This window comes from Vanessa cardui, chromosome 5 (genome assembly GCF_905220365.1).
Source record: "Vanessa cardui chromosome 5, ilVanCard2.1, whole genome shotgun sequence".
In the NCBI taxonomy this organism is placed as follows: Eukaryota; Metazoa; Arthropoda; class Insecta; order Lepidoptera; family Nymphalidae; genus Vanessa; species Vanessa cardui.
This window is the reverse complement of record NC_061127.1, coordinates 15,411,755-15,424,124: the sequence shown is the minus strand read 5'-3', so window position 1 is coordinate 15,424,124 and position 12,370 is coordinate 15,411,755. Positions and strand designations below refer to the sequence as shown.

The following is a 12,370-nucleotide window of genomic DNA, read 5'->3' as shown; positions in this document are numbered from 1 at the left end:
GATCTTCGAAACATTCCTTATTAATAAAAGAAATCTTGGAGCTTGGAAGAAAATGATTAAAATTCAAAATTCGTCTAGAAGTTGAGAAGTAGAACAAACTTGTTATACTCGTAGTTAATTAGACCTTGAATGGAAGATTCAACGTTCGGACGTCTTAGACGGAGGTTGTGTTGAATATTGCTTGTTATTAAATAGTATTGATTAAAATAATATTACGACTTGAGGAATTTAAACGACATCTGGCTTGAAAACTGGTTTTCGTTATCTCTGACGTCACATCTCGACTATTTGCTTTGTTTATCGGACACTTGTTTTGCTTACGGATTGGTTTTGTTGTTGTTAAGTGGTCTTTTTAGACCATATTTATTGTTACAGATTTATGCATTTATATTGATATAAATACATATATTGTTTGTTTCGTTGTTTTTTATATTGTTTGTTCTTGGCGATGGAAGTCGATACTGAATTATCGTCCGATGCCCTAATTCGCCGAAAAAGGCCATATGAGGGCCTCGTTATTTTTAACTCCGATTCCGATACGGAGACGGAGATGAGGATGGCTGCAAAAAGCAAGCCTGCTATTCGCGGCAAAACTGCTAAAGGTCGTGGAAGTGGTCTTGCTCGGGCTAAGGCTGAGCTGAAGGCCAAGGCCAATGAGGCTAGAGAGGAGGCCTTCGAACGATCGCTTCGTAGTCGAGCGTTTCGAAAGGAACCTCCTCAGGCTGTCTTGGATTCCGAGGAATCTTCTTCCTTCGATGTCCACACCAAGGATCCCACAAAAATGGGCGCCGAGGAACTTCGCGCACAGGCTGGTCGAAGCGCAGCCCTCATTTTGGAGGTGGCACAAAAGTCCTCCAACTTAAAAGGAGGATTTGGCAAAAAGCTGAGGGAGTCGGCGGCTGCACTACAGGCCATTGTAGATGCCTTAGCGTCTCGGACGGAAGCCGAGGAGACTCGAAAGCTCCGCGCTGATAATGGACGCCTGCGCAAAGAGGTGGATAGCCTCAAGGCCGAGGTGAAGGCTCACCGTCGCGATTTTGCGGAGATGCGGTCCAAGGTCGCTGTGGTCAGTGAGGCATCCACCAGCTCTGCACAGGATGCTATGGCGGTGGAGAATATAAAAGCCTCAATTATATCGTCGATAGGCGTTATGATTAACGCCCGATTTACCGAATTGGAGGAACGCCTTCCTCCGGCTAAAATACAGCGCCCACCATTAGCTGCTGATAAGAGGCGGGAATCAGCACAGCAAATTGCTATGTCCCGAGCGCAGGCAGTCAATTCGGCTCCACCGTCGACTTCTGCACCCCTACCTAAGCGGGTTCCACCAGCTGCCCCACCGGCACCTGTTGCTGGCTGTTCAAGCGCCTCGCTCGAGTCGGAGACAATTCCGCCTCAGGTGGTCCAGGAAATGTCCTGGTCCACTGTAGTAAAAAAGGGGAAGAAGGGGAAACAGGCTCACTCTCCGGCTGGAACAAATGCCACGGTGGCGAACACGGTGCTTAAGACACCTCAAGCGGCCAAGCCTAAGCTGACTGCTCCTCGTACAGCTGCAGTAGTGGTTACGCTGCAGCCAGAAGCGGAGCAGAAAGGTGTCACATATGCTCAGGTCTTGGAGCGCGCTGAGCAAGGCATTAAGCTGCAAGAACTCGGCATCAATGGAGGTCTAAAAGTCCGACGCTCCGCGACGGGAGCCAGGGTGCTGGAGCTGCCGAGAGCACAGTCGAACCAGGCAGAAAAACTAGCCGATAAGCTCCGCACAGTGTTGGATGGGGTGGCCAGCGTCGTTCATCCCGTAAAAAAAGTGGACATTAAGGTGACGGGGCTAGATGACTCCGTCACCAAAGATAAGATTATCGCCGCAGTCGCCCGCGAGGGGCATTGCGCCATTGAAGAGCTAAGATGTGGAGAGATTGCGCGTGGGCCCGGTTACATGGGTATGGTCCGCGTGACATGTCCAATAGCTGCGGCGAAGAAACTGTCTGACGCCGGTCGTCTCTTGGTTGGGTGGAGCTCGGCCAGGGTATGCGTGCTAGAGCAGCGCCCTTTGCGCTGCTACAAGTGCATGGGCCTTGGCCATACAAGGATATTATGCCCATTCAATGCGGATCGAGGGAGCCTTTGCTTCCGGTGCGGCGTTGAAGGTCATAAATCGGCTGAATGCACCGGGAAGCTGCGCTGCGCGGTGTGCGCAGAAGCCGGAAAGCCCTCCGGGCACGTGATGGGGTAGAAAGAATGTAACCCCCCCATCATGAAAGGTAAGGTGGTCCTCGCTACCCAGACCACCAACAACGTCGGACGGCGCCAGGCCGAGGAGGAAGCTGCAATGTCAACATGAGCACCGACTTCAGCTTCCTTCAGACTAATCTCAACCACTGCGCCGGGGCTCAGGATCTACTGCTGCAGTCCATGGCGGAGTGGGGGATTGACCTGGCTGTGGCCTGCGAGCCCTATTACGTTCCTCCCTTAACTCATTGGGTAGGGGACGTGGACGGCACCGTGGCGGTCCTCGCGAGGAGTGGAACGGGGCCCCCCCTCTCACTCATCGAGAGGGGCTCGGGCTACGTAGTGGTGGGATGGGGGAAGTACGTCATCGTCGGTACGTACTTCTCCCCTAACCGCAGCCTGGCTGAGTTCGAGACATATCTCGGCTTTGTCAGAGCTGCGGTGGCCAGGCAGTCACCGAAACCGACACTGGTTCTCGGTGACTTAAATGCGAAGTCGCGTGCCTGGGGCAACCCCGCCACGAATCCGCGAGGGAGGGCCGTTCAAGTGTGGGCCCTGCTCTCCAACCTGTCCCTTCTCAACAGGGGGCAGGTTCACACCTGCGTTCGCCAACAGGGGGGTTCCGTGGTGGACGTATCGTTTGCCACCCCTGTGGTGGCTCGCATAGTGCGGAACTGGAGAGTAGAGGAGGAGGCGGAGACTCTATCGGATCACCGCTACATCCGATTTGAGATCTCCACCTCTCGCAGGCCGGCGGAACCCCAGAGGGTGCCGACCACGCTGCCGAGATGGTCTCTCGGCCAGGTCGATCGAGAGCTGGTCAAGGAGGCCGCCATCGTGCAGCGGTGGGGTTCCACAGGAAGGAGGGAGGGCGCAAACGCAGAGGAACTGGCGGGCCGTATGCGCAGTTCACTCAAGAAGATCTGTGATGCGGCCATGCCTCGGACCCGGCGCAGAGTAAAGCGCCGGCACGTCTATTGGTGGTCGCCCGAAATCGCCGACCTTCGGGCGACGTGCTGCCGGGCGCGGAGGGCCTATGTCCGCTGTCGAAGGCGCAACGGCCTTGACACGGATCTGGAGGGACAGTTACTAGACATTTATCGCCAGTTGAAAAAAGATCTGCAGCTGGCGATAAGGAAGGCTAAAGAGAAAGCCAGGGAGGAGCTTCTGGCGGGTCTCAATCGAGACTCGTGGGGGCGTCCGTACCGCGGTGTGCTCGGGAAGTTCCGCACCCAATGCGCCCCTCTCACCGAGACGCTGCCGCCGGAACTCCTTCTGCGCCTGATCGGGGAACTGTTTCCCCACCCAGGCGAGCATGTCCCTCCACAGATGGCCCCCAGCTCCGTGACCGAAGACGCAGTGGCTTCACCATTGATCACGGAGCGGGAAATGGAGATGGCCCTCGGTCGCTTGAAGGCCAAGAAGACGGCGCCGGGTCCGGACGGGGTTCCTGGGCGTGTTCTATGCGACGCCCTGGAATACCTAGGTGCAAGGCTTCGGGAGCTGTTCGACGAGTGTCTGTGCAGTGGACAGTTTCCGAAGCCTTGGAAAGAAGGGAAGTTGGTCCTGTTGCCGAAGGAAGGTCGGCCGTTGGATTCCCCTTCGGCATACAGGCCAATCGTGCTGCTGAACGAGACTGGAAAACTCTTCGAGAAGATCCTCGCAGCCCGTCTCGTTCAGCACCTCGAGGAGGTCGGTCCGGGTCTCTCGCAGGCTCAGTACGGGTTCAGGGCAGGCCGGTCGACGGTCGACGCCCTGGACGCCCTGAAGACTCGGACCACGGAAACGGTGGCCCAGGGGCAAATCGTCTTGGCGGTTTCGCTCGACGTGGCTAACGCCTTCAACAGTCTCCCCTTTGAGACTATACGGGAGGCACTTCGATACCATGAGGTGCCGTCCTATCTCAGGAGGCTGTTGGAGGCGTACCTCCAGGACAGGGAGATCCTCTGGGCGGGGGTCGATGGGATGCTCATCCGGCATCGAGTGAGCTGCGGCGTTCCACAGGGGTCGGTTCTCGGCCCAATTCTGTGGAACGTCGGTTTCGACTGGCTCCTGCGGGCTCCCGTCCTTCCCGGGATGGGGGTGTTGTGTTACGCTGACGACACCCTCGTCACGGCGATTGGGCGGGACTTCCGGGAGGCGGCTCGCCTTGCCGAAGTCGGAACGGCTCTCACAGTGGACCGCATGGAAATGCTGGGCTTGAGGGTCTCCATATCCAAAACGGAGGCCCTCCTCTTCCACGGTCCACGGAAAGGACCCCCACGAGGTGCGAGTGTCACCGTCCACGGGACGGTGATCAAGGTGCAGGCCCAGATGAAGTATCTGGGCCTGATCCTGGACGGTCGATGGAGCTTCGGGCAGCATTTTATCCAACTCGGCCCGAGGCTCATCAACGCCGCCACCGCTCTTGGTCGCCTCCTTCCGAATGTGGGGGGGCCGGGGTCACTATGCCGGCGTCTCTATTCCGGCGTAGTGAGGTCGATGGCGCTTTACGGTGCCCCGATCTGGATAGATGCCCTCACCACTAAAAATCGGGCCCTGCTGCGCAAGCCGCAGAGGGTCATAGCGGTGAGAGGCATCAGAGGGTACCGTACGGTGTCGTGGACTGCGGCGACACTTCTCGCGGGCGATCCGCCCTGGGAGCTCCAGGCGGAGGTGCTCGCGGAGGTGTACCGGTTCCGGGTCGAGGCGAGGGACCGCGGCGAACGTCCAGGGTCGGCGGAGATCGGGCGGATCAGGGCTCTAGCCCAGCAAGCCCTGATCGTCCGATGGCAGGAAGATCTGGGGTCACCCACGGCGGGCCTAGCGACAGTGGAGGCGATCCGTCCCCACTTGAGTCGCTGGGTCGAGAGGAAGTACGGCACACTGTCGTACAGAATGACGCAGGTACTTACTGGACACGGATGCTTCGGTAAGTACCTGCACGGGATAGCGCGGCGGGAGGAGTCACCCTGCTGCCACGAGTGTGGTGCGCCAGTGGATTCGGCGTACCACACCCTGTACGAGTGTGCTGCGTGGGGGCCCCAGAGGCACACCCTTGCGGCGACTATGGGCGGAGACCTTTCGCTGCCGAGCATCATCAACGCCATGCTCGGTAGCGAGATGTGCTGGTCAGAGATGCGCTCCTTCTGCGAAAGTGTCATGTCGCAGAAGGAAGCCGCGGAGCGGGAGCGGGAAGAGAGCGCCGCCGCTGACTCGCTCCGCAGAAGACGACCGGGGAGGAGGAAAAGGCGCTACGTGCACCTTCTCCCACCGCCTCAATAGGCGCCGCAGGGACTAGGGGGGTCCCAGTACCCCGGGAATCACCCCTAGGTGTTAGAGGCCCGCATAGGTGGGCCGACCGTCAGGGCGTCACGGTAGCATGCGTAAGCGATCCCGTGGCGTCCATCGAAAGACGGAGAGGGTACCGCTGGTTTTTTAGTGGGTAAACCCGGCGTACTTGGGCGCACTCGGCGTCCAGGGCTCCGGGGAGTCCCACACACCCCCCCACTTTCCATCACGTGGGGGAAGCGCGTAATGCGTTTTTCCAGCGAGAAAAAAAAAAAAAGACCTTGAATGGAAAAGGAAAGCGCTATTCCAGATTTATATAATAACATCTTTATTTTTTATGGTATAGGTTGGTTAACGTGTATGTGGGCCACCTAATGGTAAGTGGTCGCCACCGCCCATAGACCATTCCTGACAACGCCACTGCACCACCAGCCTTGGGAACTAAAATTTTATGTTCCTTGTGCCTTTAGTTACACTGGCTCACTCACATTTAAAACCGGACCACAACAAAACCAAGTACTGTTGTTTGCCGGTCGAATATCTGATGAGTGGGTCGTTCTTACCTAAAAGGGCAGTCGTCAAAAAATCTGTCATTTTTATAAAATAAATTCAAATGCCAATAACTTGAGAAGGGTTAGGTTTAGGATATGGGGTTCCATAGTCAAATCGGTTAGGAATGATGAAATCTATCCTCTCTTAAAGGATTTCGGTCGACTTAACCTGTAACCCTGTATAATGATTAATGTTTTAAAGTTTGGAAAATGTACTTGTAAGCCCTAGTGTTGCAGATTTCCATGGGTAGTGGTACTTACTTCTATTGAATGAGCCTCCTACTCTTCGCTAGTCGTCCTGATGTCGAGTAACCGGTTTTTATGGGTGCGCCACTCCGAGGTCCCAGGCTCGAATTCCAGCCGAGTCAATGTTGTACTTCTGATTTTGCATAACACAAGTGATTTAGCTACTTGCACTGGGATCAGATTAATGTATGTGATGTTGTTCAATATATTTATTCATTTATTTTATATAAATTACCCAAATCATCATCATCCTCCTGTCCTTATCACAATTTTACTTGGATTCGACGTAGCATTTCTTCGTTTATATCATTTACCCAAATATAACCTAAATATTTATGTAATTTTTAATACTGAATATATTTGTTCTATATTATCACTGATATAGGACGAGCTGTTTGTTTATACTCGTGTTTAACTGCACCCTACCGAGAGAATTCAAAGAATTCAATTTGGGCTCGCCCCATCCCTTTATTTCTGATGCGTAACTTTATTAACTTGACATTCAACTTTTAATAATTATGAAAGTTGTAATTCAAATTACATAATACAAAAGACGATAAACAGTAGGAGACTGAGACAATAAACAGACTATAAATGCCACGCTGCTGGGCTTAAGCCTCTTGACCCTGTGTGGGAAATATTTTGAGTGTATTCCACCACGCTGCTTCAATAAGGGTTAATGGATTGGTGATTCACATTTGGCAGAATGCAATTAGACACATGCAGGTTTCCTCACAATGTTTTCCTTCACCACCGAACACGAGTTGAATTACAAACACAAAAGCACATGAAAATTCAGTGATGCTTGCCTGGGTTTGAACACGCAATCATCATCATTGTTAATGAATGTCCCTTCCCTATACGCTTGTTTAGTTATAGTCCTATAAATTAGTACCGTGTAGGATTTTCTAACTCATCATCATTACCAGATCGCGGTGCTTAAACACAACAATACAATTATCAGTATTGAGATCACTAACTTAGTGATTGATAAGGCAAATTTATTTATCAAGGACTACACTTACGTGTGTATGTATAAACATATTTATATTTAATATAAAGTATACGGCTCTTTAAACAGCCAAAACACTAATTTTAAGTTACAATATAGGTACAAGTTATTTTTTTTATTAAAATTCTTTAATTAGATTTTACTTCAAATATAAGGCAAAAACAACAACAACAAAAGCCTGTAAATTCACAGTGCTGGGCTAAAGGCCTCCTCTCCCTTTGAGGAGAAGGTCTGGAAGATAATCCACCACGCTGTTCCAATGCGGGTTGCCACACATGTGGCAGAATTTCTATGAAATTTGTCACATGCAGGTTTCTTCACGATGTTTTCCTTCACCGATGAGCACGAGATGAATTATAAAGACAAATTAAGCACATGAATCAGCAGTGCTTGCCTGGGTTTGAACCTATAATCATCGGTTAAGATGCACGCGTTCTAACCACTGGGCCGTCTCGACTCACATATATAAGGCAATAAATATTATTAAATAACAAAATAAATTAATTATGTTAATTAAAAAGTTGAATTTAGATTGAATGACAAATAAAAAAATATTAGTAGATCATAATAAGAAATAATATTAGTTATTGAAATTGTTTTTGTGATATGTCATTCTTACAAAAGGGAAATTTATTGGAGTCCCTTGTGAAGTTCCGGACTGAGCTATCTTATATACCTGTATATATGGATTTCATAAATCTTTATCTATGTATGTACATAAATAGGCGAATACAAAACACTAGTTATTCTTCCTCTGTTTTTTTGTATTAATAAATGGTAAATCAAGGTAAAATAAATGAAAAAAGGCAGAAGAAAATGTAAACATACTTACATATAAAAAATAGAAGCAGTAAATGAATAAACAGAGAATATTCCAAATAATGAATTCCACCAAACGAATCTGTTTACAATTACCGGTTAATTTTGTTTAATTCTATTTTTAATTGTTGCGATAGTGTAATCTGAATATAAATATTGTTGATTATTATTTAACATTGTTTACTTGATAAATATATCAATTGAATCGAAGACGTCTCTGGATGAGACGTGTGTTTTGTTACAATTTATTTTAAATTCTAGTCTAATGGTATAACGATGTTAAATTAGCTATTTTAGTCTATTTGTATTTTCAATATTTGATCTTATCAGGTGATGTTAACTTTTTAATTTGATGTCATAATTTTAGTGGATGAAGTAGATGAGTTTCTTAGAGTGAAAAGACCATTTTTTTCTTTGGTTAAATAACACTTTAGTATCGATGTGTTCCGATTAAAAGGATGTGTGAGACTGTATTACTATAGGTACTAGAGATGCGTTTGTTCTAAAATTAAGTGGGGCAGTGTTGTTGTAAGGCAGGTAATCTTACAATGCTGATATCGATGGTCAGTGGAACATTTACCATCAGATAATACAGAAATAACACATAAAATTTTTGAAACGAAAACCTAAATATTTATCTCGTTACAATACTATTTTTTGATATTGATACTGGTTTTGAAAAAAATGTGATATCAGCACTGCGTTAACGGATTTAGTTATAGAGTATGAAATGTAATTGTATAAATTCGTCATAAAATTGTAACAAAACATGATAACAAACCTATGGTAAATAAAAAACGACGTATATTTTCAGGATTCAGTGATGACATGCTTAAGCAACCCGTGCCCACAAACAGGCCCAGCTGGGGCTGCTTTTGTAAATGTGATATCACATTTGTTGGCCGCACAGTGCCTTATCACAGAACCCTGGCCTGAGGACCACGGACCACGTGTCAGAGGTAATTAACATTAAAAATATGAAATTGTTCATGTCTATGCAACGGTTTAATGTTTAATTTGTTACTACCCATCTTATTCAACTGTGCAAGGATTTCTTGAGCTGGCTAGCATTTGGAGGGTTGTTGATGATGGTCCATTCTTGGACAATAGGTGTTACAGCACATAAAACTAAAACTTAAATTTCTTTTATATAATTCAATACTGCTTTGCCATTATAAATTACGATTATAAGAGCAATGGTTTTTTAATTATGTTATTTTTTTCTCCTATTTTTATCATAGATATTTAATGTATTTATTTATGTACGTATTGTACGTATGTATTTATTATAGTATATATGTTTTATTATATTATATATATTTATAGTTGCCTGTATATTTTGTACTATTATATTATGTATTTATACTATCAGTAAAGTACTGTACCCTCCCCATATATGTTAATATTATGATCCTCTGCCCAAAGGTTGCCTGGAAGAGATCGCTACTTAGCGGTAAGGGCGCCTGTTGCACCTCATGCAACTTTTGTGTAACAGAAATGTAATTTCTAGTTTTAAGTTTGGGTGCAATAAAGAATTAATAAATAAGTAAATGGTGTTTATAATTTAATACATTATCTATAAGTTTATTCGGTATCAGATCAGTATATAATCCTGCGATAAACTATAATCTCACGGTATTATAAACATATTAAATTTCAGATAATGACAGCTTCGATTTTATCGTAGTCGGTTCTGGAACCGCTGGATCGATTGTCGCCAACCGTTTGTCAGAAGTCAAGAAATGGAAGGTGTTATTAATTGAAGCTGGAGATAATCCCCCAGTTGAGAGTATTGTAAGTATAATCACTGCCATTATTTGCTACGGAAGGGTTCCTTAATATAGCAAAGATCCAGTACTTACCTAGCATCAAGTGGCCGGTTAGCTATCGGTCTTCCTATTATAAAAGAAGACTATATCATATAAACAATAATAATTGTTACCAGTCTGATTTTAAAGTGACTAGAAAGGGTTATTTTTTTTCTTCTTATATTTTTATTTTATAGACACCTGATGGGAAGTTGTGTTTTCATAGCCATCTTTGAAGGTTTTGGTAACTTGAAAATAGTAATAAAAATTTAAATAAATATATACAATACACTATACACAATACTAAAACCTTCAAAGAGACCGCAACCGGTTATATGCATCACATTTAATAAAATCATTAAAAATACAGGTTTATGATTTTTTTAGATCCCAAATTTCTCTGGAGCAACCCACAGAAGTGATCAAGTATGGCAATACTACACAGAAAAAGACGAAACGACGAATAGAGGTTGTGGACATGGAAAATCGTTTTGGCCGAGAGGCAGAATGCTCGGTGGTACTGGTTCTATTAATGGGCTTCTTCACATGAGAGGCAGCCAAGGTGATTACGAACCATGGCATTTAACAGACGATGATGGTTGGGATTGGCCCAATATTAAGAAATATTTTATGAAAAGCGAAAAAAATATAGACCCTGCAATTCTAAACGATCCAGTCTTAAGAAAAAACCACGGAACTGACGGCTTATTTATTGTTGATAAATTAAATTTCACTCACCCTGAAATAGTTAATAAATTAACTCAAGCTTATATTGAAATGGGATTAACTTATTTGAATGATATAAATGGGCCTACGCAGATGGGAATTGGAATGATCCAGGGTGGTAATCATAAAGGTAGAAGAGTCAGTTCAGCAACAGCATTTCTTAATTCGGCTAGGGATCGTGAAAACTTATATGTTTTAAAAAACACCTTTGTTGATCAAATTATTTTTAAAGATTCAAAAGTAGTTGGAGTTAAAACTACAAAGCTCAATGAAGAAAAACGGACTTATTATGCGTCAAAGGAAGTGATAGTAAGTGCTGGTGCCATAAATACACCAGTTTTGTTGATGTTATCAGGGATTGGTCCAAAAGAACACTTGGAAGAATTAAAAATAGATGTCATAGCCGACCTACCAGTAGGTGAAAATTTGCAAGATCACGTACGAATACCTGTACCATTCACTTTTAATACAGGAGCAGTACAAAAGTCAAGTGACTTTTGGCCTAAAGCAGCAGCACAATATCTGTTCGATCAAAGTGGACCACATGCTACTAATTACGACCAACCTAATATAAATGCATTTCTTTCCGTACCAAGTGGTAAAAAGTTACCTGATGTACAAATAGATCATAATTACTTTGTACCAAATACATCTTATATTTATCCAATGTGTAGAAACATAATGTCGTTCACTGACGAAATTTGTAAACAGTTTTCAGAAATGAATGCGAATAATGAAATGATAATATTGTTTGTGTCTTTATGCAGACCGTTTTCAAAGGGTAAAATTATTTTACGTTCCAAGGTATCCACTGATCATCCAAAAATATATCCTAAATATTTCAGCGACAAACGTGACATGACTATTTTTATCAAAAGCCTCAAACGTGTCACTGATATAGTGGAGACTAAAGTTTTTAAAGAAGCAGGAGCTAAACTTGAAAGAATACAATTTAAAGATTGCGATGGTTTTGAATTTCGAAGTAATGAATACTGGGAATGCATGGCAAGAACTGTAACTTATAATGTTTACCATCCAGTAGGGACAGCTAAGATGGGAAGAGTTGATGACCCAACCAGTGTAGTTGATAGTAAATTAAAGGTTTTAGGAGTTAAAGGCTTAAGAATAGTAGATGCAAGTGTCATGCCAACTATAACAAGTGTAAATACTAACGCGCCCACTATGATGATAGCAGAAAGAGCCTCAGATTTTATTAAGTCCGAATATGCCTCGGACTCGATGAATGATGAACTTTGATTTTATTTTAGTTTAATCATAATAAACAAATTCTGAATAAATTGTTAAAATTATGTCCGTGAAAATGTGTAAATAATAATGAAACAAATAAATATATAGTTTTCCCACACGATTTTCATTTATAATATGTTATTAATTATAAAATTACTTAGATTCATTTAGTTTTGTTTTAAACAATAGAACCTTTAAAATCTTTATGCTTTTGATACTAAAGAGGATATTATCTTTTCTGACTTAGACTGAAATTTGACAGACTCAATTTAAGTTTGTATATAACAAATATAAATTGACTTTGTCAAATATCGACAATGCTATGATCGATATAAAATGTTTATGCATTTTATTAATTCACAATATTCACGTGTTTGCTTCCATTTCTGTTGTCGATAAAGGAATATCACCATTAATGAAAAATTCTGTCGCGATTAAGTTTTACGTAGATGTTGAAAACGAAG

The 12,370-nt window shown here is 44.6% G+C and overlaps 2 protein-coding genes across 2 annotated transcripts; both read left to right on the top strand.

Moving 5' to 3' along the window:
- Positions 1-448: 448 nt before the first annotated feature.
- Positions 449-2,230, top strand: LOC124529853 (translation initiation factor IF-2-like). The gene has a single exon (XM_047103783.1). It carries the CDS (start codon positions 449-451, stop codon positions 2,228-2,230), a length of 1,782 nt encoding a protein of 593 aa, XP_046959739.1.
- A 6,301-nt stretch (positions 2,231-8,531) lies between these two features.
- On the top strand, positions 8,532-11,934 carry LOC124529711 (ecdysone oxidase-like). The gene is made up of 4 exons (XM_047103589.1): positions 8,532-8,586; positions 8,939-9,083; positions 9,785-9,918; positions 10,320-11,934. The coding sequence occupies exons 2-4, from the start codon at positions 8,948-8,950 to the stop codon at positions 11,913-11,915; spliced, it is 1,866 nt and encodes a 621-aa protein (XP_046959545.1). The 5' UTR covers positions 8,532-8,586; positions 8,939-8,947; the 3' UTR covers positions 11,916-11,934.
- Positions 11,935-12,370: the final 436 nt, after the last annotated feature.

Excerpts from the sequence above, each read along its gene's own strand:
- LOC124529711 (XM_047103589.1), top strand. The coding sequence starts at position 8,948 with ATGACATGCTTAAGCAACCCGTGCCCACAAACAGGCCCAGCTGGGGCT. Across the intron at positions 9,084-9,784 it reads CCACGGACCACGTGTCAGAG|ATAATGACAGCTTCGATTTT; the intron begins GTAATTAACATT and ends ATTAAATTTCAG. Across the intron at positions 9,919-10,319 it reads ATCCCCCAGTTGAGAGTATT|ATCCCAAATTTCTCTGGAGC; the intron begins GTAAGTATAATC and ends TGATTTTTTTAG.
- LOC124529853 (XM_047103783.1), top strand. The coding sequence starts at position 449 with ATGGAAGTCGATACTGAATTATCGTCCGATGCCCTAATTCGCCGAAAA.